General features: G+C 52.7%; 3 protein-coding genes and 1 long non-coding RNA gene across 4 annotated transcripts; 2 read left to right on the top strand and 2 right to left on the bottom strand.

The window, feature by feature from the left end:
* Positions 1-1,765: 1,765 nt before the first annotated feature.
* FEM1B (fem-1 homolog B) lies at positions 1,766-8,588 on the bottom strand. The gene is made up of 2 exons (XM_051628952.1): positions 8,126-8,588; positions 1,766-4,908 (listed from the first exon to the last, which is right to left on the bottom strand). The coding sequence occupies exons 1-2, from the start codon at positions 8,371-8,373 to the stop codon at positions 3,273-3,275; spliced, it is 1,884 nt and encodes a 627-aa protein (XP_051484912.1). The 5' UTR covers positions 8,374-8,588; the 3' UTR covers positions 1,766-3,272.
* Positions 8,589-11,353: 2,765 nt separating this feature from the next.
* Positions 11,354-17,991, top strand: CLN6 (CLN6 transmembrane ER protein). Its single transcript, XM_051628961.1, has 7 exons — positions 11,354-11,498; positions 12,546-12,660; positions 13,079-13,177; positions 15,192-15,380; positions 15,494-15,549; positions 16,358-16,480; positions 17,578-17,991. Exons 1-7 carry the CDS (start codon positions 11,416-11,418, stop codon positions 17,864-17,866), a joined length of 954 nt encoding a protein of 317 aa, XP_051484921.1. The 5' UTR covers positions 11,354-11,415; the 3' UTR covers positions 17,867-17,991.
* Positions 13,171-19,384, bottom strand: LOC127388955 (uncharacterized). The gene is made up of 3 exons (XR_007890501.1): positions 19,287-19,384; positions 18,521-18,597; positions 13,171-14,158 (listed from the first exon to the last, which is right to left on the bottom strand). It is a non-coding gene; the product is annotated as an uncharacterized LOC127388955 (long non-coding RNA).
* A 70-nt stretch (positions 19,385-19,454) lies between these two features.
* CALML4 (calmodulin like 4) lies at positions 19,455-24,744 on the top strand. Its single transcript, XM_051628967.1, has 5 exons — positions 19,455-19,541; positions 19,660-19,690; positions 20,921-21,061; positions 21,657-21,845; positions 24,412-24,744. The coding sequence occupies exons 1-5, from the start codon at positions 19,539-19,541 to the stop codon at positions 24,507-24,509; spliced, it is 462 nt and encodes a 153-aa protein (XP_051484927.1). The 5' UTR covers positions 19,455-19,538; the 3' UTR covers positions 24,510-24,744.
* Positions 24,745-25,775: the final 1,031 nt, after the last annotated feature.

The raw sequence follows: 25,775 nt of genomic DNA, 5'->3' as shown, positions 1-25,775 counted from the left end.
CAAAGAGAGCAGGTACGTAGCTCCCCTCTCCCAGGCTTTAGCCAGGGCTGGGCAGGATCCTTGAGTGGGGTATCCCCAGGGATTTGGGGGAGTGGTGGGTGCCTTCCCACTGCTGCCCAGCCCCAGAGCCTCATATGAGAGTGTGTGTGTGTGTGGATACAGTTTAGGGGAGAACTTTGTAGAGTAGGGATGATGGTTTGACTCGGTGATCCCAAGGGGCTTTTCCAACCTGAATAGTTCTATGATTCAATGAAAGTGTATCTACTTTATATATCTGCATATCTATCTGTATATCGATCTATGTGTGTGTATATTATGTGTTTGTATATCTATCTATCATCTATCTATGTATCTATCTGTATATTTATCTATCACTCTATCTGTATATTTATCTATCTGCATGCATCTCTATGTGTATATTTATCTATTTATCTATGTATATCTCTATCTGTCTCTGTGTTTATCTATCTGCATGCATGTCTTTCTCTCTATTTATCTATGTGCATATCTCTCTCTCTCTATCTATCCGCGTGCATCTCTATCTATGTGTATATTTATTTACCTATGTGTGCATTTATCTATATGTATATCTCTCTCTCTAGCTGTGTGCATCTCTATGTGTGTATTTATCTATGTGTATATCTATCTGTATATTTCTCTCTACCTCTCTATCTGCATGTCTGTGTATATTTATCTATTTATCTATGTGTATCTGTATCTATCTGTATATTTATCTTTCTCTATCTGCGTCTCTCTCGCTCTATGTGTATATCTATCTATATCTGTATATCTCTCTGTCTCTCTGTGTGCATGTCTATCTCTCTGTCTCTATCTGTATATCTATCTACCTATTTATCTATCTGTATATTTATCACTCTCTATCTCTTTAATTCTTTGTGCGTTTAACTCTCTCCCTGTGTATATTTATCTATTTATCTATGTGTATATCTATCTATCTATCTATCTATCTATATCTATCTATCTATCTATCTATATCTATCTATCTATCTATCTATCTATCTATCTATCTATCTATCTATCTATCTATCTCTGTGTTTATCTATCTGCGTGCGTGTCTATCTCTATGTGAATATCTATTTATCTATGTCTACCTCTCTACCTCCATCTATCTCTCTCTCTATCTGTATGTATATCTATCTGCATGTGTGTATATCTATCTATCTATCTATCTATCTATCTATCTATCTATCTATCTATCTATCTATCTATCTATCTATCTATCTATTTATCTATCTATCTATATCTATTTCTCTATCTCTCTATCGTCTATCTCTTCTTGAGTTGTCTGAGGTTCAGGTTCAAAGCTTTAATGGTAACAGGCACAATCCCAAACCAGGACACTAAGAGCATCCCTGGCTCTCGTGATGAGCCACCATGACTTAAACATTTGTTTTGTGCATTTCCACCAGCCAAGCTAAAAACTGCCACTAAATTCTCAGCAAAGTACAAAACTGCAGCTGTCCTGATGGCTTCAGAGAGCTCCACCTCAGCAGGCAGGAGGAGGACAGGGAAGGTGATGATTGAGAGCTGTGGTTTTCAAGCACAGCAGCCCAGCCCACCTGAGGTACCAGTGACACATTTTTCATTTTAGGAACTGCTTTCTAGGAGAGTCAAGTTTGCAGCCTAGAAGACACAGGATTCCTAAAGCTCTTCCCTTGAAGGAGCCACAACATCCAGTTATGGCACCAGGCAAATTTAAGCCACACTCCTCAGCACTAGACAGAAATTAAGATTTTGGAGCTAATTCCACATTCAATGTTTATTTATTTGTAATACAAATAGAAACGTGTGCCCAAATCTCACCTTAAAGTTCTACCCAGATTGTTAAAAAAAACCAACAAAAACAACAAACAAAACCCTACAGAACATTCTTTCATCCTCTGACAGTTAAAAAGCTGCATTTAAAACAAAAGAGTTTTCAGTAGCCTGTCAAAACAAGTGACATTTTACTGTCGGAGTATCTGCAACTTCTACCAAGGAGAAGCACTTTCTCAAGCAACAGGGTCATTATACAATCAGTTGCTTATCATAAAAGATCTTATGATAGGATTAATTTTTTTTTTAAATCAGTTTTCATAAGAGATTTTTCGTAACGAAAGGAGTAAAAATCATGAGGAAAAAAAAATAAAATAATAATCCTCAAGTCCAATTCAGGGAGGCACAAACTCCACCCTTCTTGGAGAAGCCAGTTTCAAGCAGGGTCCTGCTCCAGAGGAAGACTCTCTTTGGCTCCAGACCACTCCGTTAGGAAGATACAGCATTTGGGATCCAAGAGTGCAGTTTGACAAACTTTGAGTCAAAAAAGGTGCGTGTTGATCGTTGAAACAACAACAGAAAACAACCAGTGATAAAGCATTTTGAAATGTTGGGACACACACAAACACAAATACCCTATCCATTTTCTAGGTATCCATGCATGATTTTCTAGATGAGCAACTTAGCTACATGAAAAGAAACCACGACTCTGGTTCATTTCGGTCAATGTGCAAGTTCTTTTTTCCAGAGTTATTCATTACTTACTGTAGTAGCATAAATGAAGAGCTTGGTATTTCAACTGTTATTCGATGAACATACCATGGCTGAATTTAAACCTGTATTTCCTAACAGAGCATTCCATCCATCTGTAGCTGTTGATAACTGCTGTTCAAAATTCAATTAAAAAACAAAATCACCATCATCATTAAAATGTTACCAACATCTTCAGCATTAACTGAAAGGCAGAAAAAGACGGTGAGGTATGGGAGCAACGGGCTGCTCTGCAGGTCCAGACTTCACTTTTAACCAACTACCACGTAATTCCCAATTGGTTTTTTCCCACCTCACTCCAAGAAATTGTAGAATTTGCAAAGCTAAGAGGGTTGAGAGGGGATTTCAGAGGTGCCTTTGGAAATGGCTTCCTAAAGGCTGCAAATGCAAAGTGGAGGTGTGCATTGGTACCAAAACATTCTGCACAAGTTACAGTGGGATTCATTTTGCTCATAAAAACAAACAAACACCAAAACAAGAGATAACGAAGCAATTCTTTCAACTAAAAGAAATGACCAACATCTCAAACATCAGGTTTGACTACAGGAAAATGATGTGGCTTTTTCCACGCCCCCCCACCCCAAAACCTGCAGGAGAACTGAGGCTGCAGATCCAAATCCAGAGGAACCCAAAACCAAAAGACTAGAGAGAAACAGCAGCTGTATTCTGCTGCCTGCAGTCGAGGTCGTCCCAGGTAGCACCACCACAAAGGATTTTTACGTAGCCTAGTGGAACTTGACAAAGTCTTCCAGAGTTCTGGGGATCTGGTTTTGGTAGCTGATGTTATAGATCCGTACTGCTCGGGCAGCCAGGCACTTGAGACTCAGCTTCATTTGAGTTTTAAGGAGTATTTCAGACACCCCTGTTGTACTTTTATCAAGAGGGGTTTTCTTCTGCTTGTTCGTCATGTCTGTGTGAGCACCAGCCTCCACCAGGCTAATGATGATGGAATGCAACGTCAAGAAGTCACTGATGGGCCTGTGGTACTGGACAATGATGTGGAGAGGACTGTTTCCTTCGTTGTCCACGGCGTTCACGTCAGCACCACAATCCAGCAGGAGCTTTGTCACCAGGGCATTGGGGAAGCTGCAGACGTCGTTGGTGTGGAAGTCATCCACAGGCGTGCTGGAATTGACGGCGTGGTGGAGCAAGCTGGAGCCATCCCGGGTCCTGGGGTCCAGGTGGATCAGGTTGTAAATCTGCTTGTTGATTCGCGACTGATCCTCTTCGCTGCACTGGGTCTTGGTAGAGATGCAGACCAAGTAGAGAAAGGTAAAAATGTTGCACTCGTAGTTGTCCATGGCGGTGTGGATGTCGGAGTCCTGGGTGGTTTTGACCCGGGACATGCCTTGTTCTATCTCCAAGACGCTGCACCTCAGAACGCTCTCGATGTCCTTGGCCTTAACGGGCTCGTTTAAGTGTATCATCTGAGAAAAGACTTGGGCAAACCTCAGGAGGTCCTTATGAGTGTTCCTGTTGCCTTTCTGCCTCAGATGCAACGCGTGGAGCCACAGCTTGATGCACTGCTCAAACTCCATGTTATCTGCATAAACAGCCCCCCGGTAAATAATGGGGTGAGACACATCGATGTTGTCCGAGCCCAGAATTCTCTCCCGCACGATGAGACCTTCCATGTGAAGGGCATCTCTGTCCTGCCTGATAGACTCTAATTCCTGAGGAGTCCTGCACTCAGTCCTGTTTCCATAAGCTTCAATTTGTGGAAGAACTTCTTTTTCAATGATATTCTCGCTGTCCCGGTACCTCTCCAGCATGGCTAAATATAAATAGTGGTAGGTCTTCATGATATCGTAGTTCTCTCTGTCATTTGCAAACGAGGCACCCAGAAGTTCCAGAGCTTCGATCCGGCTCCTCCGGTCGCAGTCGGCGTGAGCCAGCAGCAGCTCCACAACATCAGCCTTGCAGCTCTCAGCAGCCACCTTCAACGGAGTCATCCCATGGCCGTTGACCATCATGGCTGCCTTCCACTTGACCAGCTCTCTCACGATCTCCAGGTGACCCGCCTCGGCCGCGAAGTGCAGGGCGGTGGCCCCGCAGTGGGCCTTGGCGTTGGGGTCAGCATGCTGCTCCAGGAGGTACCTCACCACGTCCGTGTGGCCCTTGTAGGCCGCGATCATCAGGCAAGTGTTGTCGTACTTGTTGGCGATGCTGATGTTGGCGTTGTTCTCCACCAGGTACTTGACGATGTCCAGCCTGCCATCGAAGCACGCGGCCCTCAGGGGGGTGGAGTTGGTCACCGTGGTGTGGTTGACGTTGGCGCCGTGGCTCACCAGCAGCTTGACCACCTCGAAGTGCCCGGCCCCCGCCGCGCACCACAGGGCCGTGGCGCCGTCGATCACGAAGCTGCAAAAGGCAGAAACAAGTCGTTCAACGGACGCTCCTGCAAAGTGCCCTCCTACGGGCAGCCCAGCAGCACACCACAGGCACCCACAGACCCATCAACAGGTATTTTATGGTCATCCCTTTTTTTGCACTTGAAGGACCTCGCTGGGATAGCCCAGGTAAAAGAAGGAGAGACTCACCAAGCACACAGAGCTCCCGAGGAAAGAAGCACTGGAGGTTGAAACTTCCCAGCAGCCAAGGGATTTAGCCACATTTTGCACCAGTACTTCCCAGGGCTGCTGTGAAGATCCCACCTGCAAGCTCCAACCCTCGGAGGTCTCAGGAAGAAGAGTTACAAAAATTCCTGCTCCTGGGATGCCTCGTGCCAGAAACTGACATGTGAAAGAAAGACAGAAAACTTAAAATTTCACACCCTGACATCAAAGCCCAAACTCAGACCCGAGTAACTACACAAGACAGATTTCACATCACTTCCCTTATTCTCTTTCCCTGAGCTGCAAAACTGCCCCCCTTCCTGCTGGGCTGACACCTCCCGGTGGGAGATGGAAGGCAGAGCAGCCGCCTGGTTACACAAACAACCCCAGGAACAAAATGAAGGTGAAAAAAGCAGAAGTTGTTCTGAGCTGGGCTGCTTCAGAGGGCTGGGTCACACCACGGCCCTGCAGGCAGCTCAGGACAGGGAACTTCTGCAAAGCACCGGTTTCTTCAGCTGCTTTCATTCCCAAATCCAGCACACTAGGCAAGTACAAAGAGAAAGGCTGATGCCCTTTCTATACATAGAATCATAGAATCTCATAGAATCACAGAATCACAGAATCATAGGGGATGGAAGGGATCTCTGGAGATCATCAAGTCCAACCCCCCTGCTGCAGCAGGAACACCCAGGGCAGGTCACACAGGAACATGTCCAGACGGGTTGCGAAAGCCTCCAGAGAAGGAGACTCCACAGCCTCTCTGGGCAGCCTGTCCCATTCCCCTGGTTTCTGAAATAGCACCTGAACACAGACAAAGCAGCACCCACACCGCAGGGAATGACACTCCAGGCACAACAGAATCACCGAGGAGGGACAAATCTCTTATTTCTCTATGGCCAAAAAGCCATGTTGCCCACAGGTAAAGTACCCCAAGACAACAACCTGATGTTATCAGTGGTTTCTATCATTTCACAAAGCTCCTGTGTAGCTCAACGGGGATACCTGTGTGGCTGCTGGCAAATCCAACACCTCTAGACAACGTTTCAGAGGCTGTTTCAAGAGCCCTGGCACGCAGAGATGTCTGCACCTTCACCCACAGCAAGAAGCTCCTTATGTTGTCAATAACTTCTATAAGAGTAAAATACTTCTATACTAAAACAAGAGGAAAGTCAGGGCCTAGGATTTGATAACGAACACGTGGTGGTTTTGCAGGTCCATTGGTAGAGGTCAAAAGCCCAGAGGCCAAACAAGGGAGCTGCTGTGCCAACCTTATCTCCAGAGGAACGGCAGCAACGTGGGATCACGCGCCTCCTCCTCTCCTGACTCCCAGTGTGCCCATTGTGTCCCAGACAACACCGCCTTTCATCTGCCCCCAGCAGAGGCTCTGCAAGCAGCTCATCGTCCCACCCAGGCACAGAAAGGAGAAAATTCAGCAGCAGGAAGAGGGGTGACAGCCCTTCCTATCACCTTCTGTCAACACGGGCCCTTCCTTTCACTAAACCCAGGGCAGATCCTCACCCTGCTATGCTCAACCAGTTTTTGCTGGTGGAAAAAAGGGCTGGATGAAAAGAAGAAAGAAAAAAAAAAAACACAGCACCAAACCACAGAGGGAAGCCAGTTCCTCCCCCCTCATTTAGCATGTAAGAACCAAGCCAGACTCTCCCTGGGCCAGGTGGAGCTTAACTCCAGCTCTTGGGGCAGGAGCCAGATGAAAGGTGTGGGGCAGGGACCGGTGATGATGAGCACTCCTCTCTGTGCCAGCTACCTGCAAAACCTGAAGTGGCTGAAAAGACCAACCCACCTTCAGGATTAGTCAGCCCTGGGTTAGACTGACACACGGGCAAGGCCCTGAGGAGCACACTGGGAGCTTAAAAACGTTCCTCCTTCCTTCTACGGCAGCAGCACTCCGCCCGGGACACCTTCCTGGAAATCTCAGCTGGCCTTCTCCACTCCCAGCAGCACCAACACCACAGCCCCAGCCAGGACCCAGCCGAGGGCCATGCACCCCCTGCCCTTCCTTTCTCCCCTTCCTGTCCTAAAACACCACATTTTGCACCATCCCTGCAGCAAGGAAGGGATGTTCCTCTGCAAAGAAAGGTTGGACTAGATGATCCTTGAGGTTCCTTCCAACCTGGCATTCTGTGATCCTGTGCCTCGGCTAGACAGCAAAAAAATCTCAATTTGAGCAAAAGGTCTGGTTCCTGGTGTGCAGGGACCATCCTGCCCTAACCCAATGACTGCTGTCACCTCTGGTGACAACACCACAGAAAAGGCTGTTTTGGCACAGCAAGAGAGACTGCAAGCTGAGTTCTCCAGGCTGCAGCGAATATTCTGTCTACATTTTCAGATAGTGGGACCTGCAGGTTGAGGGAAGGGACTGTCCCCTCTCCTGCACTTTGGTGAGACCCCCCTGCAGGGCTGGGTCCAGCTCTGGGATCCCCAGCACAAGAAGGACCTGGAGCTGGTGGCCTGAGTCCAGAAAATGCCACGGAGATGCTGGGAGGGCTGGAGCAGCTCTGCTCTGGAGCCAGGCTGGGAGAGCTGGGGTGTTCAGCCTGGAGAAGAGAAGGCTCCAGGGAGAGCTGAGAGCACCTTCCAGTGCCTGAAGGGGCTCCAGGAAAGCTGGGGAGGGGCTTGGGACAAGGGCAGGGAGGGATGGGAGCAGAGGGAATGGATTAAAACTGGAACAGGGGAGATTTGGAAGAAATTCTTTGCTGTGAGGGTGGTGAGAGCCTGGCCCAGGCTGCCCAGGGAAGCTGTGGCTGCCCCATCCCTGGCAGTGTTGAAGGGCAGGTTGGATGGGGCTTGGAGCAGCCTGGGCTGGTGGGAGGTGTCCCTGCCCGTGCAGGGGGGCACTGGGTGGGCTTTGAGGTCCCTCCCAACTCAAACCAGCCCGGGGTTCTGTGATCTTAGAACAGGAAGGCCCACCTCCAGGCCAGCGGCACGCTCGGGGCTCGCACAGCCTCCCCCAGGCCAGCAGCGGGGCCGCAGCCCCTGCCGGCGCCCGGCCGAGCTCTACGTACCCGTCGAAGCGCACGGTGCCGGTCTGCTGGGTCTGGACGCGGTAGTGCTCGAGGAGCAGCCGCACCACCTTGGCGTGCCCGTTGCGGGCGGCGATGATGAGCGGCGTGGAGCGCTGCCCGCCGTGCTGGCTCACGTAGCCCAGCAGGTACTTGATGTCGCTCTCGGAGCGGTTGAGGAGCAGCGCGGCCAGGGTCAGCACTCGCCCCTCGCTCGCCGCCTTGTACACGTACCCGGCCAGGCCCTCCATGGCCGCCTCCTCCTCCTCCCGACTCCGGCCCCGCCGGCCCCGCTCGGGCCTACCGGCCTGCCCCGCCGCCGGGGCGGCCTCTCCCTCCGCCCCCTCCGCCTCCGTCCTGCCTCGGTGCCCGGCGGGGGGCACATGCGGCCCCCTCGGGGCCAGCAGCCCCCCCGGGCCCGGCGGCGAGGCGGGGCAGCCCCAGCGCCCCCCCCCCCCGGCCTCACCCGCCGCCCGCCCCGGGCCCGCGGCCCATCCCCGGCGCCGCCGCAGCGGGGACTCGAACCCGCGGCCCCCGGGGGGCCCGGCGGAGCGGAGCGCTGAGGCCCGGAGCGCTGAGGGTACGGACCCGCCGCCGCCCCGCCCGCCGCGCGCTCCGGAAGCGCCGCCGGAAGCGCCGCCGCCCGGGCCGCTTCCCCCCGCAACCGCCGGCAGCGCGCGGGCGTTCCGGGCTGCCCGCCCCGCCGTGCCGGCCGGTGGTGCTGCCCTCTGTGAGCCCGGAGCCGGGGCCGCCGGGGCCGCCGGGGCCGCCGGGGCCGCCGGGGCCGCCGGGGCCGCCGGGGCCGCCGGGGCCGCCGGGGCCGCCGGGGCCGCCGGGGCCGCCGGGCCGCGGTGGGAGCAGGGGTGCTCGGCTTCGGTCGGATGGGGCTGGGCCGAGCCTTGTTGAGCGAGGCTGGAGGGTGGCCTGGAGCAGGGCGGCGAGGGGGGCTGGCTGGGGCTGCGCGGACCCGTGCCGGGTTTGGGCTCGCTTAGCTCAGCTCAGCTTGTTGGGCTCGGCGGGGTTGTTTCCAGAGGGAGCAGCAGCGTTTTCATCACCTCAGCCCTGACCCTGCCCCAACCAGGCTCCGGGACAGCGTTGCCAGCCTGGCCCCGCACGTGTCAGCTCAACCAGCGCCGAACGCGGCCGCCTGCCCCGCAGCTCTCCTGTCCTGCCCCGCAGCTCTCCTGTCCTGCCCCGCAGCTCTCCTGTCCTGCCCCGCAGCTGTCCTGTCCTGCCCGCAGCTCTCCTGTCCTGCCCGCAGCTCTCCTGTCCTGCCCCGCAGCTGTCCTGTCCTGCCCCGCAGCTGTCCTGTCCTGCCCCGCAGCTGTCCTGTCCTGCCCGCAGCTCTCCTGTCCTGCCCCGCAGCTGTCCTGTCCTGCCCCGCAGCTCTCCTGTTCTGCCCCGCAGCTCTCCTGTCCTGCCCCGCAGCTCTCCTGCCCTGCCCCGCAGCTCTCCTGCCCCGCAGCTCTCCTGCCCCGCAGCTCTCCTGTCCTGCCCCGCAGCTCTCCTGCCCTGCCCCGCAGCTCTCCTTTCCTCCGCACTGATCACCTCCCAGAGGCCTTCAGGAGGTGGCCCGAGCTGTCACCACTTAGACAAGACCAAGACAGCTGCAGCCAGCGAGGTGACACAGCCTGCCCTGCTGCCCGGCATTGTTTTCCAGAGGATCTGGTATCAGCCCTATGAATACTTCATTGAAAACCACGGAACTGGAGCTGCTGCTCTCTCTGGGAGGTTTCGGGTGGGCCGGGCTGTGCATTATGCATGGGAGCAGGGGCCAGGAGGGGTCCTGGGGAGGCCGGAGGGAAACGAGTCAGGCCACGGGCAGCCCCGGGGTGCTCAGTCAAGGAGGATCAGCTCTGAACAGCCCCGTGCCTGGGACGTGCAGCACAACAAGCAGGGTTCACGGTGAGTTGAAGTGGAACCTGTCTCCGTGACCTCAGCAATCTCCTCCACCTTTCAGGGGTATTTTTTCCCCAACAAACGCCGTGCAGGTGCCACCTGTGGGTTGGCACAACTGGCACAGATGGTGAGGAAGCACCGATGCCCCTGGCAGCACAGCTGAGCAAAGAGACTGAGGTCTCTCTTCTGCAGTATCTCCGAACCTCATGGACTCTGGCGTGTCCAGCTCCCTGGACCACCATTCCTCAGCAGAAAGCCACGGTGCAGCTCCAAGTGCTTCTCCCGTTAGCACCCCCACCACACGGGTGGACAGCCAGAGAGACAGGGCCAGGCAGAGCTCCCACCTCAGGGCCCTTCCTGGGACTGCGCCAGGGTCTGCCAGCCCCTGGGCTCCACAGGGCTCAGCCTCAGAGCCCTCAGGCTGCCGGGATCAGGGCCAGGAGCTGAAGGTTTCACTGCATCAACCCCCTCACCTGCCCGTGCCCCCCTGCCCCTGCACATCTGACACCACATCTCTGCTGCTCCCCAGGGCAGATCCAGCTCCCACTGCAGATCCTCAAGCACAAGTCCCAAGGGGTACAAATCTGGCCCTGCTTCCCACTTCTCCTGCCCACGAGTTGTCCTGCCCTGACATTTACCCGGGCTCCCTGGGATCGGGACCCACGTGCTTTGTGCTGTGGGACACGAGTTCTCTCATTCCAGGGTAACTTCCATTAAACCTCAGGCCTCAGACAACCCAGGGATTGCACGGGACAACCTGCATTTTCCCCTGGCATTCCCTGCCTGCCTTTCGCCACCTCTGGACCTCATTTTCCTGCCCAGACGAGGACTCACACAAGTACCTCAAAGACCAGGAGCCACCTAAAGAACCATTAATAGAATCACAGAACAGAATCACAGAATCATTACGGTTGGAAGGGACCTTAAAGACCACCCAGTTCCAACCCCCCTGCCACGAGCAGGGAACCACCAGACCAGGCTGCACAAAACCTCATCCAACCTGTCCTTAAAAACCTCCAGGATGGGGCAACAACAGCCTCCCTGGGCAGCCCATCCCAGCTCCTCACCACCCTTGGAGCGAAGAATTCCTTCCTCATACCCGACCTACACCTCTCTCAGCTCAAACCCGTCGCCCCCGCCCCGTCGCCGCTGGCAAGCAGCCCCGGGAGCCAAACCCCGTCCTGCCCGCGCTGCCGCAGCCCCCGCACAGCCCCGCATAGCCCCGCACGGCCCCGCACGGCCCCTCGCAGCCCCGCACGGCCCCGCACGGCCCCGCCGGGGCGGGGAAGCAGCGCGGGGCGGGACCGGGGCCGCGCAGCCGCCGCTGGGACGGGGCGGACCGGCCGGGAGCGCCGAGCCGAGCCGAGCCGAGCCGGGCCGGGCCGGGCGGGCAGATGCAGGGCTTGGCGCGGCGGCGGCCGTTCCCGGCGGCGGCCCCGGGCTCCCCTCAGCCCGCCGGGCCCATCTACCCGGGCAGGTGGGTGAGCGGCGGCGGCGGGGGGCACGGGAACCTCCCGACTTGACCCTTCCCGGCTGATCCTGCCCCCCAGCTTCCTCGGGATACCCCAGCCCCAAATCCAGCCTCCCCGCCCCATCCCGGGCTCCCACCAGCCCTTCCAGCCCCATCCCGGGCTCCCACCAGCCCTTCCAGGCCCCCCAGCTCATCCCACGCCACCCCCCAGCCCCATCCCGGCTCACAGCACATCCAGGACTGCTGGGGTTGCCCAGGGTATCCCAGAGGATCGCGGTTCCCCCCCCCGTGCACAGCACCATAGCCGGGTCCAGGTCACCCTGGCTTACCTGGGGGAGGGTTTGACAGGTGCTTCCTGGAGCCACATCTCTCCCGGCTGATCCCAGGCGTCCCAGCTCATCCCGGGCACCACCGTGCGCCTCCTCCAGCCATCAGGTTTGGACCCTGGGCTCAGGTTGTGCAGACGGGTGGCTGATGCCCCGTGCTGGTCTCCACATCTCAGGAGAGCAATTCGTCTGCTTCCCCCGTAGGAAGGTGTAGGTCCAGTGGTGCTGGAGAGGTTATTTAAAGGAAAGACTTTAGTGGATCAGGCTTTGCTCTGCAGAGGATCTCCAGAGTGGAAGATGAAGGTGACCGTGTGTCCAGAGCATCCATCCCTGAGCTGGAGTACCACCAGGCATGGATGCAGTTTTAGCCTTCAGCAGAAGTGCCACGGGAGTTGAATTTTGCTTTGTCATGTAAAAGTTAAAAATAGTTGCACTTAATTCAGCACTTAAGCTTTTCATCCTGCTTTTGTGCTCACTTCTCAGCCAGGAAGAGCCTTCTGATGGGGACGTGCCTGTTTTATCAACCATGCTTTGCCTTTCTCTTCTGCCTCCTCCTCTCTTTGGCTTCTCAACTTCGCTGTTACTCCACAGATCCCAAAAAGCCTGGAGATGTGCCAGCAGCCAGGCAAGCCCAGGTTTTGGGATGCAGACCTGGAGCCTGGTCCCTGCCTCCTCAGACACCTGCTGCGTGGCTCCAGGCTGACAGTGTCACTTCTGTCACCTCTAGGCACGGATCGGTCAAGAGCGAGGACACCTTCCAGACCTCCCCGTTCCACCTGGATCTGTGGTTCTACTTCACCCTGCAGAACTGGGTGCTGGACTTTGGGCGTCCCATTGCCATGGTGAGTGTGGCAGAGGCAGCACTGCTGTGCTGACAACCAGCCTAACTGGGGGGGAGGACAGAGGGGGCAGAGCTGTGGTGGACCCCTGTAGACCCATGAGCTGGGGCTGTCTTCTAGACCAGAGGGACACCCTTGACATGAGCACACTGGTATATGCACTGCAGTGTACTGGTATAACTGGTACCAAGCATGTTGCTCCAGTCACAGGGAAGGCCTGGGAAGCTTGTTCCATGTCATCTATCCCACACTTTTATGTTTTCATAACAAAAGTAACCTGGAGAGCTTCCTGCTGCTCTTCCCCATACCTTGGTCTGTACCTCCAGAGCCTGGCACTCCTGCTCTGCAGGTAATGCAGGGCAGGAGTGGTCACTGCCCTCAAACATACACTGACATCCTTTCCCCCCCCCCATCTCCTCAGATCATCCTGCCTTTGGAGTGGTTTCCTCTCAACAAACCGAGTGCTGGGGATTACTTCCACATGGCTTACAATGTCATCACACCCTTTCTTCTGCTCAAGGTAAACCTGGAGCTGCAGATGTGCCACTTGCTTTTTAAAATATTGCTGGTTGGAAAAGCAGGGCAAACAACATGGCTTTGAAAAGGCTCCAGGAGCCTGTTGAACAAATGTGGGTTATTCACAAAGTCCTGCAAGTGATCTGGCCCCATGGTACATTACAGGCTTGTCACTCCAGAGGGAATTTGTTGGTGCCACCTTCTAAAGAGCAAAGCAGGGACCTTCTTCGTACAACTCAATTTCTTGCACTTAAAAAGCAAATCACTTCTCCCAGGAACTCTGGATTCACGAGTCAGACCCCTCCTCCCTGGCTGAGCCAAAGCATATTCTTAAGATTAATTCGTGACTTAAAAGACCTTATGAGACAGCTGGACCTAGAGTAGATTTTCTAAATTGTTCAGAGCTTAATTACACTTGCTCTTCAACATCAGAATTGTGTCTTTAGCTGGAATTTATTGAGCTTCAGCTGCCAGCCTGGATGGTGTGAACCATTTATGAGGTTAAAGACTGTGGTATTGTTAGAAATCTCCTATTAAATCCTTAGCAGCCAGAAGATATGAGAGAGCAATTATAAATATATTTTAACCTTCATTAGCTAGAAATTGAATTATATCCTAAGATGTCGATGATTCTCTCTCTTTCCTGAGTCTGACTGGAAGATTTTAAATACTGGTGTGGCCAAAAAGGAATGTTCAGGATCTGGTCCTTTGGGGGGTGTGAAAGCTCTGGAGGTTGGCCTGACCCCTCACAGCCTGACACAGCCCATTCCTGCAGGCTGGGTGCTCCCCAGGCTAAAAATTCCCATCTTGGACCTTCCCTGGCAGCACAGCAGGAAGGGCTGGTCCACAGAACAAAGCTGTTTGTTATTCAGGACACATTTCTGTCAGCCAGTGTCCCCTCGAAGGACGTGTCCCGCTGTCCTTCTCCATCAGACGGGAGCTTTCCTGGACCTTCTGGTCTCCTCATCTGACTCCTCTGACGTCCCTAGAGCAGTTACAGAGAGAGGGAAAGTTAAGCTGCAAAATTAAATAGAAATAAGGAGCTTTTCAGTGTTTATGAAGGGCTGCAAAGCTGATTTGGCAGCAGGGAGGCGGGAGGTGAAGGTGGCCCCAGCTGATCCCCAGGCTGGGCTGATGTGCCCCCCCTCTCATCCCAGGTCTGGCTTGGCTGCTTGAGCTGGGATTTGTGTCTTTCGAGGTCTTTGGCAGCTGAGGGGGGGAGCTCCTTTCCTTCTGCTCCTCATCCCCAGCTGGGCTTGCAGGAGCAGGAGCTGGCCCCAGGCTCTGAGTAACTCGGGGTCCTGGCCAGCCTCCCCAGACCTGAGCAGACCAGGAGGTGGTGCAGGCAGAGCCCATCACTGAAGCCAGTATTCCAAAGGTTGTCTCAACTGGTTTTGCTGGTCATCAGGTATTTCTAGATGTGGCTTTAAATGCAGCTTCCTCTTCAGAAGCAGATGCACAGAGAGGTGAGTCCAGTTCCATCAGGAAGAAATAAAAACTCCCCAAACAGTTCAAGAAAAATCCTTTGAAATTATCAAGGATTTATGAAGGAGCAAGTGCCTGTTGGCCAGGGGAGCGAGGTGCCTGTGCCCAGTGGAGTGCTGCTGGAGGCTGTCCCCACCACTGGAGGGCACAGCCAGCCTTGCAGATCCCCTCAGCAGAGGAACAGCAGAAAGCAGCTGCCTTTTTTGTTTCTCAGCAGTTTTGGTGGCACCTGGTGACAAAATTGCCATGAGAACTGTACTGAAAGTAGAGGGTCGCTGCTTCGGTCTGAGCGTTGACTCAAGTTAAGGCTGCTGCTTTAACAAGGGCAAAAAAAATGTGGTTCTTTTTGCTGCAAACAGGGATGAAGTGTGTCCTCAACCCTGCAAGCCACAGGCTGGTGGAAACGTGTCCAAGATGCGTTTAGGGAGAGTCGCTGCAATCAGGGAAGCTCGTTCTGGTGGGGCTGCGCTGCTCTCCCCAGGGGTGTCTCTGCTGGTGCCTCCTCACTGTTCACCACGTCTCTGTGGTTTTAGCTCATTGAGAGATCCCCCAAGACCCTGCCAAGGTCCATGGTCTACGTTAGCATCATCATGTTTGTGATGGGAGCCAGCATCCACCTGGTCGGAGACTCCGTCAACCACCGCCTGATTTTCAGCGGTTACCAGCACCATCTCTCCGTGAGAGAGAACCCCATCATCAAGAACCTGAAGCCAGAGACACTGGTAAAGAGGCTGTGTTTTACACACGGCCATAAAGAAATACATTCATTCTTTGCTCTTATTTCATAGCATCCCAGTCCTTCCTCCCTTTTACCCCTCTTCTCCTTGCATTGCAGATTGATTCCTTCGAGCTGCTGTACTACTACGATGAATATTTAGGTCATTCGATGTGGTAAGTAATTTAGAGCCTGTCTAGCAGCCTCAGAACAGGGCACAGCTGAGCTGCTCGTAGCTTTATATGTAAAAAAAAAAATTAAAAAATGAAATGCAGCTGATGAGATCTGGCTGGGGATAATGATCTGGCAGCCAGTGAGATTACAGGGAATCTCCCTTTGAGAATCGCCCGTTCCCCCTCCTTTTGTCTCTGTCTCTGGGATGTGGAGGTTGTTTGACAGCTGTACGGGCCACTGGGGCTCATCGGGTCCCTCAGGAGACAGGTCTGAGGGCTCTGCAGATTCCTGGGCTGTCACCAGCCACTTTTTGCTCCTCTGGAGGTTGACCCTGAAACAACCCAGCTCTGCCCATGCACTCTAGCCCCTTGCTCCTCTCCTTCCCATCCATCCATTTAGGGACCCTCCAGCAAGAGGGAAGGAAAGAGCAAGCAAATCCAGTTCTTTTAAATAAAAAAGGGCTCTGTCAGGTTGTTGAAATCCTGGTCCACGTCCTGGTTTCCTGTGGTTCAGCTTTCAGCACAACACAACACTCTGGAACAGCCTCCTGGAGCCTGCGTGTGTAACCAACACAACTGGTCCACAGAGCACTTGACCCCTGTGTTTGATCTCATCCCAACTGGGGCTTTTCCTGTCAGGGCCCCACAAGTCTCACCTTTTCACCAAATTAATCCACCATCTGCTCTTTCACCAAACTAATTCACAAGCTCAGCACAGGAGTGACCTATGTGCACCGTTTGGATTTGGGGGGGAGAATTTAAACACTTTTGAGGGTGACAAGACTCATCAGAGAGTTGTTTCTGCTTGCAGGTACATCCCTTTTTTCCTGATACTCTTTATATATTTCACGGGCTGCTTCACCCCTGTCGAAGAGGAGAGCAGGATGCCAGTGGCTGCCTTGCTTCTGATGGGGCCCAGCAGCCTTTATTACTGGTAAGTGGCATCTGCCCACTTTGGGTGGGTAAGTGATGAAGAGGGAGGCCCAGAAGCAGCCCCACAGCATGCAGGCATGGGCTCTCCATTCCACAGGTCTGGAAAATCAAATCAAACCTGGTAGCAATTTGCAGCTTTTGTCAGCTGGGACAACTTTAGGGTGACCCATCAGCACTCCTGTCCCTGCTCAGGGTGTTTCTTCAGCAGGTGCTCAGGTGTTTCTGGGACACACTGTTCCTGCTGGAGCTCCAGCTTCCAGTCTCCACGGTCCTTGCTGTCTGCATTAGGCACTTCCTTGATGATTGTGGGGTGGTCACCCCATGCCTGCAGCACATCCTGCTGGTCTCAGGTTGTTGGTGGCCGTGGGGATGCCCTCACAGGTGTCCAGGGATTTTACACCCAGCCCAGGCTGCCTGTGTGATGCTCAGATGCTGCCTCCTCAGCTCGCCCTGCAGGTCCCAACAGCCTTTTGAGAGGGGTCTTATTTATTTCCCATTTTCATTAGCTTCATCTTCCCAAATGGGTTCCCTGGTGGCAGCCAAACAACTTTTCACTCATCTTCAGAGATGATGTTCTCTCTTGCCCATGTCTTTGCCCCCTGCTGAGACTGTTTTTATACAGTAAATTAATTTTTGATAGTCAAAATCATCAAGATTATTTGGTCAGTTCCCAGTTACTCCAATTCACATCCTTTACATTTATCAGCATGAGTCTCTGCAGTTCATGTGCTGGGGATTTAAGAGCCAGGGAGTGGAATTCCTTCTTCCTCCTGCTAACACCCGTTCAGGACCAGCCACTGCACGGGGGGAGCAGTGGATTTTTGAGTTAAATGAGCACAACATCCACGGGTTGGAGCCAGAGCCTACCTTTAGCATTCAAGCATCCCACTCACAGAGCCCAGCACCTTTCAAATCCCACCCCGGCCGCTCATTTCTTTACCCATTCTCTTCACAAAGCTCATAGCTCAGTTGTTCCATTCCTGACCACACCCAGGAAAACAAATCCCAGTTTACAGCCTGAGGATAGGAAGCAGCACGGGGGCTGTGCTTGCTCGGTGCCTTCTCCCAGGGACACTAAAGGGTGTTTTTGCTCCATAGGTATCTCGTGACAGAGGGTCAGATTTTCATCCTCTACATTTTCACTTTCTTTGCCATGATGGCTTTGGTGATGCACCAGAAACGCAAAGGACTGGTCCTGGACAGCAACGGGCTTTTTCTCTTCTACTCCTTCATCATAACCCTGGTCCTCATTGCCCTGTGGGTGGCTTGGCTGTGGAACGACAAAATTCTCAGGAAGAAGTACCCTGGTGTGATCTATATCCCTGAGCCGTGGGCATTTTACACCCTGCACATGAACAACCTCCATGCAGCAAAGGAAAGTTTGTAAGTTTTGATATTTTAGAGTGATTTGAAAAAAAAAAAACAAAACACAACAAAAATAATAAAAAAATAAATCTAGTTTTTCTAATGTAGATGTATTTCAAATAAATTCCTGACCAACATTAGCTGCAAGAGGTGTTGTATGTCAGCTAGACCGAGCTAGGGAGGGGATCCTCCAACCAAGGGGAGAAGGTGTCTCTGCCGGGGTTGGGGCAGGGGTGTCTGCACCAGCCAGTGCCCAGAGCTGCACTTTGTGGGTGCTGAGGGACGGCACCAAACCCCTCCTGTAGGGGAGCAGGATTCCAGCCCCACGGTGGAATGGAGAGCCTGGAGAGCCCAGAGCCTGGAATGGGAGCGGGTTGCCGGGAAGCCGGAACCTCCTCCCCGTGTCTCGGCACAGATTTATCTGCTCCTCCCACGCTGCTCCCGGCTAAACATGCCGGGAAGGGGCTGAGCTGCCTCACCTGCCTTGGACCCGCCCGGCCCTGCCTCCCGGGGTCCTGGTTCAGCCCTCCCTGCTGGGCACAGGGCTTGGCTGGGGGCAGAGGCAGAAGGGCCAGTTCCCCACAAATACAGCCCAAAAAGAACACCAGGTGAGGGGGTCAGGGCCCCACCCCCAGATTTGGGGTCTCTGCCACCATCGGCTTCTCCTCCCACTCACCACTTCTCCAGCCTCAGGTGACAGAGCCCCGTGGGTCCATCCAGGCAGCAGAAGACAAAAGCCACTCAGGAAACCTACTGAATGAAAACATTGGGTAAAAGCTGAGTGATTTGTGTGGCTTCCAGCAGCAGCTCCCTCCTTTGAAGGGAGAACTTTTATCCCACAGGATTTAAGGACCCTGAACGTGTCACTGTTAACAGGGAAAGGTCTGGGAAGGGTCTGGTCACTACGGCCTCTAAATATTTTGCTCTTGGGTCCAGATCTCAGCCACAGCCTGGCATCGGGTACCTCACCCCTGCACACCCGTGCTGGCCCTGCTGGTGCAGCTGCTGGGTTTCTTCTGGGGATACTTCAGCGGATCAAGTGAGGCAGAGCTTTTAAACCATCCCAAAACCCCTTTCTCCTGACTGCAACGTCCCCCCCAGCTCCTCCACGTTTATAGCGACACGTCTAAACCCCCTTCCCTGCAAACCCCCACTGTGGCCATGCCCAGCACCCTGCGCCCAGCTCAGCCAGGGCCTGCGGAGCCTGAAATAGCTCCTGCCCCCCAGCAAAACCCCCTCCAGCAGGGAAACTGCAAAGCTGTAAATCCCCCTGCACCTTCCCCAGTTGGCCTCAGCAGACACCAGCAAGGCTGGATTTGCCTCCCAGCAGCTCGGCTTAGCGCAAAGCGTGCAGCTGCTTCAGATTATCAACCCTGCCGTGCTCAACCGGCTCATCTCCCTCCAGCCTGACCCCAAACACCCCGAGGCAGGGAAGCTCTCACCCCACATCTCCTGTCCCGAGGCTTGGGCAGGCAGCGGGGAGCCCCCCTCCCGCGGCTCGGAGCCGCGGGGGCAAGGGCTGCAGCCCCGGCAGGGAGCAGGTCTCGTAGCCATAGCAGCAGGGTATTTATTACAGCCCAGCCGCGCTCCGCCCCGGGGCTGCTGGACTTTAGCCCTTCCTCGAACTGGGAAGTCCCAGCGGACGCCTCCGCTCCCGGCAGGCAGGGTGAAACACACAGAGGACCCCCAGAACCATGGTGAGTGAGGCTTTTCAGCTGGTACAAACTGCTCAGCCCTGCTCCCCCCGCTCCAGATTTTAAAGCTGATTTTCTTTCCCCCCCCCCCCCCTCTCTCTTTTACACCTTCGTGCTACAGGCAAAATTTCTAAGCCAGGATCAAATTAATGGTATGTACAGTTTTGTTCTGGGTTTGGGGTTTTTACTGGCAAGATCGCTTAACATTTTTTTGTATTTTTATATGCATTTATGAAATGGCATTTTCCCCAAAAGTGTCTCAGCCTGGGCTTGTGCCCCCCTGCTCACCCCTCTCCCAGCTCTAGCCGGGACCTGCTCACTCTGAAGCCAAAGAATTCCCCCCGATTTCATTAAGTCGGTGCTGGGAGCTAAAACCACCTGCAGCCCCACAGGCTGGAGTGCATCGAGGCCAGCAGGGGTGAACCAGCACCTCCCAGACCATAAACACCAGCCCTGGCCCAGGAGAAATTTCAGGTGCCCACTTGCATATGACGGGAGTGAGGGCGAAGGAGGAAGGGGAGGAGGGAGAAGGTTGCAGGAAGTACCATTTCCCCTTTGCGAGGCATCAGGGCTGCCCCTGGGAAAGGGAACCTCTGCCTCGGGTGGGAACGAGGGAGGGTTTGCCACGGGAATGGCAGAAGAAAGCTGAAATAAAGGGTATTACAGCCAATCTGTTCACCTGCAGCGCCCCTGGGCTCGGCAGCTCTGCGGCTGCTGCAGGGGAGGGGGCACCCAGGGGACACCCCCACAGCACCCAGGGGACACCCAGCGAGGCCTGGGGGTTTGGGGGGCACAGAGGGGATCCCTGCACAGCAGGGACGGGAGGCTGGGGCAGGCAGCCCTCTCCAGGTCAGCCCTGGGGTGTGGGTTTGAGGACGCGGAGCCCGGGGAGGGAGATGCAGCAGGGGGGTGGCACCCACAGGCTGTCAAACAACACATGATCAGATCTGCTGCCTTTTTCTGAGCTCCAGCCATCCACCTGCACAGGGGCTGGCAGAGCTGAGGGCCATGGCAGGGCCCAAACCAGCCTCCTCCAGCCCCCCTCAAGGCTCTTCTCTCCTTCCCCCCATGCAGGCAAAGGCCTTTTTAACAGTATTCAACAATCTTGGAAGCCTGACTCCACTTTCAGACTTGCTTCATTAAGCTGAAGGACCCCAATTAGCTCAGCTGTTCATCAGCCTGGGTTTTAATTGCCCTTGGCTCTTCACCTGGGGTCCTCCCCCACTGTCCATCATCTTCCTTGAAACAAAACACCCCGACCCAGACACAATATCCCTGCTGGAATCTTACCAAGGCCACCCAGCCGGGCAATGGGAGAAGAAACATCACTGGTAGATCAATGTAATCTTAAATGGCATAACAGAGTTTTGGTTTTTAATTAGAGTTCAAGGAATGTTTTTCCCTGTATGACAAGAAACAAAAAGGCAAGATAAAAGCCACTGACCTGCTGGCAGTGATGAGGTGCCTGGGAGCCAGCCCGACGCCAGGAGAGGTGCAGAGACATCTCCACCTGCACAAGATCGGTGAGCACAGCACTGGGAAGAAAACATGCTGGATTACAGCTGGAGAAATCCCTCTTTTCAGTGGTCAGGAGACCTAGATGCAAAGAGAAGGAGGTTGCCTGGAGCCCAGTAGATAATATTCACTCTCAGGTCCATGGCAGCATAACTGAGAGCAGGCACCAAAACCTGCCCTGATGTGCTGGGTGGTGAACAAATGAACCCAGCACACAGATGAAAATGGTGCCATTAAAAAAACCTTAAAGAGCAGCAGGAGGCATAAATATTGGATTTTGAGGCTGGGAAACTATCCAGTGCAACCAGCACAGGTAGGAAGAGCACAGAAAGATCCTCAGCTGTAGGTACATATACATCAATTCAAAGCAGAGCAAAAAGAGCAAAGAAGAACCACAGAGTGGGCTGGATTAAAAATTCTGGATATGAGGTTTCAGAGCACAGGTCTAGAAAAGCTATAGGTGGGGTTTGAACACCCTGGTCCAAACCAGAGTCAGGGAAAAGGAACAAGGTGGCCCAGGAATGGGAACTAGGGGGAGGATGCTTAGGTCTGGATCCAGACTACAAAACTGAGACTTTCCTAAATAATCTGCTCTTCTTCCAGACAGAAACGCAGAGTTGGATTTCTCCACTTTCCTGAATATAATGTACAGGCAAATGAAGCAAGAGGAACCTGAGAGGGAAATCCTTGCAGCCTTGTCCATGATGGACACGCAGAAGAAAGGAGTCATCACCGTTTCACAGCTGAGAGCCAAACTAACAAGACTAGGAGAAAAGCTTTCTGAGGAAGAAGGTATTTCACAATTCAGAGACATGTCAAATGCTCCCCCCTCATATTTCCTTCCTCATTTTCCTCTGTATTCAGTCTGGGAGCAGGCACTTCCAGCTGGGAAGCCAGGAAGGAGCTGTGCCTCCCTTGGTGGGGGCAGAAGGGATGTCCCCCCATCACGTCCTGCAGAGATAACCCAGCTGCTCATTAACTGAGGGACCTTTTCCCTTTCCTGAGTTGTTTCCTCTGATGATTTCCCAACCCCCAAGATACTTTGCTGTATATAAAGGATCCTGGGAGAGCGTCTGTGCCCCCAGCTGGGGGGTTGCTGTCAGGAGCACACAGGGCACTGACAGCTTCCCAAGAGCACTGCTGTGGCCAGTGCAGTTTGGAAGAGAGAGAGGGACTTAATTAAATAAGGTTCTTTTTAAAAGAAGAAAAACAACTGTCCTGTTTGTCAGCAATTTGTGTCCGAGTGGCATAACAGGATGGAATTTCCAGGAAGAGGGCAAAGAGAAAAACCTGTCAGCAGTTGGACACAGGCAAGGAGCCAGTTTTCTCCAGGTTACGGGGCTTGTAGGGACTCCGTGAGGCTCCCTGGGGGGAAAACTGTCCTTTCTAATGTTAAAGGAGAATTTAATCAGAGCAAGGTTGGTCAGCCCAGTCACCATCACCAGCTTCACCAGTGATCCACCACCAAGGCATGTCTTGTGTGTTCTTCAGCTGTTTAACTGGAAAAGCAGTTTATGCAGCTATTTACATCTGAAAACTCTTTCAGAGCTATTGGGAGAGCTCAACAGTGAAGACATGGAGACATTAACCCTAATTAAAGGCATCCTAGCAAGAACCACTATTATATACAGAAGATTTGGGAGGTGCAGAGGGATTTCCCATCACTTTGGCAGAGAGGCTGCACACCTACTCAGGTGTACCAAGGCACTATAGGTCCTGCTGCTGCTGCTCACCAAGAGATTCCCCCTTTGGCCGGACACTCTGAACTCCAGCTTGCAAAGCTGCTGTAAATATTTGATGCTGGAACAGACTCACTTTCACTGGCACCTGCAATTGTTCAGTAACTACTGGCACGTCCCTTCAATTACAGGGACTCCAGAAAAGCCTTCACTTCATTTTAATTTAACTTACATTTATCAAATGAGAACTGACACATTTTTCTTCTGTGTTATTTTTAAACCTTCTGGGCAGAATTAATTATTTTTTTAAATTTATGTCCTCAGAAGCATTTGATTACCATCAGGGCATTCTTTTAGAAAGGAGGGTGAGATCTCCTGTTACTTACCTTACAGGAACAGCAGTTCTCACAACAGCCCCTCATTTACCCCCTGCTGCAACCAGATCCCCCCCAGCAGCAGCTTCCACTGATAAGCTCTATACACTGTCTGGAAACAGGGGAAAACTGTCTCATCCAGTACCCACATGAACAGGAGAGAGGGAAAACAGGTTCCTTCCACAACTATTTCCAGTAAAACAGCCTCACCCCCCAATGACCTTCCCCCTGGATTTCACAACTGGCAAGTGCAAAGCTGTTATTCTGTGCTCAAGTATGAGTATTTATTTAAACAACCACAGCTGGTTCAGTCCAGAGAGCTGTGCTGGTAACCTCAGCCAAGCTAAAATACAGACCAGGCTCTGCTGACCTGCAGGCACCTATCTCAGAAAGGGAGAGCACTGCTCTAGCCAGGCACGGGACTGGGCAGGACCTGCAGTGAGCACATGGCCATCTAGAATCCATCTGTTCCAAGGGTGTATCAACAGGCTTTAAACACCCAGAAGGTGTCCTGCTAACAAAGTATCAAATGATAGACAGGTCCACAAGCCAACAGACCTATCCCTCAGCACAGCACCCAGCCACAAACCTGCTCACACACTGCTGGCCCAAGGCAAACCAGGAACAGGCTCGGGAAACAAGCCCCACGCCCCGTGACATTGGCAAGCACGTGAGAAACCCCTCTTCTGGGCTGGGCTAGATACCTTATCAAAGGGAGCTGCTGCCCCAAACATTATCAAATAAAGGCTGTTGGGTTGCTTTGATGTTTGTTTTAGCACCCACCCACTGTATGTTATGAGTAAACATGGAAGGGGATTCGCCTCCTTTCCTGCCATCCAGAGGAAGACGGTATCGAGTTCCCACAGCAGCTTCACTCAGCAGCATTTAACATTACTTTCCTATGTATCCTTTCTTACCTATTTCTATTTTATTGACATTATTGGACAGAAAAACAAACCTTTTAATGGTTTAGCCTGTACAGAAGAGACCATGTTAAATGAGGCAACTGCTGTCACTGCCAAGGCATGGAATAAAAAAGCATCACTGCTGCCAGGTACCAACTGCACGGTCACCACTTCTCCAGAAGTGTCTTCACAGCAAGAATCCCAGCTGAGAAAACATTCTTCACTTCCAAACACTAAAGCCCCACTGATACTAACAGGCATCACAAAACCCTACTTAAAGTTGGCCATGTAACCAGCATGACCACTTATTTCTGTCTAAACTGAATAAGGAGAGGTTTGCTATTCATTGTGTACTGCTAATATTTGCCTCTCAAAGTCCTATCTTCTTTCACTCTTTCAGTTGATGAGCTGCTGAAAGAAGCCAAAGTTGGACCAAATGGAACAATAAAATATGAAGAATTTGTCCGCATCATTTGCCTTCCTAGAGTTGACTACTGAAGTTCAAAGTTACTGAAGTTCAAAACAGGAGACTTGGTAAGAGCAGGACCTGAAACTTTCTGACTTCATTTTTTCCTAGTTACTGCTTGGACTTGGGAGTCATCATTTGCCTTTAAAAAAATCCTTATTTTGCCTGGATGTGCTTACACTTCCACAGGCTCCCACCCCATTCCTGGAGGAATGTGGTCACAAAATGGGAGCACTCTGTTACTTAAATAAACTGAATGTGATGTTCCCTTGTGTAACGTGTCATGCTCAAAAAAACCAACTAATTTAAATAAATGTCTTTAAGCCTACAGATGGTGGCATCAGTGCTAATGGACAGTTAAGGTCTCATGGTCACTGTGTTCCATGAATTCAGCATCACCCATAACCATTTGATGTTTCCATCCCTGCCCAGCCACAGCTCTCTGAGTAGGAACAGATTCCCTAGGAAGCTTCATCACAACGGTGCTGAATTCAGTGTATGCATGGCTCCCTGGTATTCCTAGGATCTATGGTGGCATCTGGTAACTCCCAACCAGATGTTCTCCTGTCACAAAGTTGTCACATTAACAGTCCCACGTGTGGGGTGGCCACGTCCCTGGCGAGGATGCAGAGTGACAGGAGAAGAGCAGTGGGCAATCCTCTAGCCCCCCTGTCAGTGATGCTCACCAGCTGCAGAGGGCAACTCCCAGGGTCCAAGCACAGGAACACTCCATGATCACTGTCTCCTTCCTCTTCATCTTTGGCTCCTCCAGCATACAAGATCTCAGTGCTGTTGTTCTTCTGTCACATGATTTATTAAAGTGCAGCATCTTGCAGCGTCAAGTCTCTGTGTAGTTAAGCTGCCCACTTCTGAAGCTACACACTGAAAATGCTGCAGTTGGTAAACGTATCTGTCACCGGGTTCTGGGCTAGATGCCTAGAACATGCTCCTAGAGACAGCCTGGAAGGGAAAAACAGGAGGCATGAAAATCCAGCTTCTCTAAAACAGGAAAAAACACCTCATCTCTCTTGACTTTAGACTGATTAACACCAGCGTGACCAGAGCAGTCGCTATGGATCTCATTCCACCCGTGTCTCAGCAGCCCCCATGAAGGTGCACAGACTGGAGTGGTACATTTAGGACCAGAGACAGCAGATTCTCTCTGCATTTAACTGGAAAACTGCACCGAGACCCTCTCGGCACAAGCAGCAGCCGCAGCGCGCTGGCCGAGCACACGCTCCTGCCTTTAACTCTGCATCTTTATGGCTGAAGCAACCAACTCACCCTCTGCTCAAGGT

Source organism: Apus apus, chromosome 10, assembly GCF_020740795.1.
Source record: "Apus apus isolate bApuApu2 chromosome 10, bApuApu2.pri.cur, whole genome shotgun sequence".
Taxonomy (NCBI): domain Eukaryota; kingdom Metazoa; phylum Chordata; class Aves; order Apodiformes; family Apodidae; genus Apus; species Apus apus.
The sequence above is the reverse complement of the archived record's forward strand: the minus strand, read 5'-3'. Positions and strand labels throughout refer to the sequence as shown.

What these genes read in the sequence shown, in the direction of transcription:
- FEM1B (XM_051628952.1), bottom strand. Translation starts at nt 8,373, where the DNA reads ATGGAGGGCCTGGCCGGGTACGTGTACAAGGCGGCGAGCGAGGGGCGA. An exon ending in GGCACCGTGCGCTTCGACGG is followed by an intron (nt 4,909 to 8,125) that starts GTACGTAGAGCT and finishes TGCCTTTTGCAG; the next exon opens with CTTCGTGATCGACGGCGCCA.
- CLN6 (XM_051628961.1), top strand. Translation starts at nt 11,416, where the DNA reads ATGCAGGGCTTGGCGCGGCGGCGGCCGTTCCCGGCGGCGGCCCCGGGC. An exon ending in GGGCCCATCTACCCGGGCAG is followed by an intron (nt 11,499 to 12,545) that starts GTGGGTGAGCGG and finishes TGTCACCTCTAG; the next exon opens with GCACGGATCGGTCAAGAGCG. An exon ending in CCCAGCAGCCTTTATTACTG is followed by an intron (nt 16,481 to 17,577) that starts GTAAGTGGCATC and finishes TTTGCTCCATAG; the next exon opens with GTATCTCGTGACAGAGGGTC.
- CALML4 (XM_051628967.1), top strand. An exon ending in AAGCCAGGATCAAATTAATG is followed by an intron (nt 19,691 to 20,920) that starts GTATGTACAGTT and finishes GTTTTTAATTAG; the next exon opens with AGTTCAAGGAATGTTTTTCC. An exon ending in AAAGCTTTCTGAGGAAGAAG is followed by an intron (nt 21,846 to 24,411) that starts GTATTTCACAAT and finishes TCACTCTTTCAG; the next exon opens with TTGATGAGCTGCTGAAAGAA.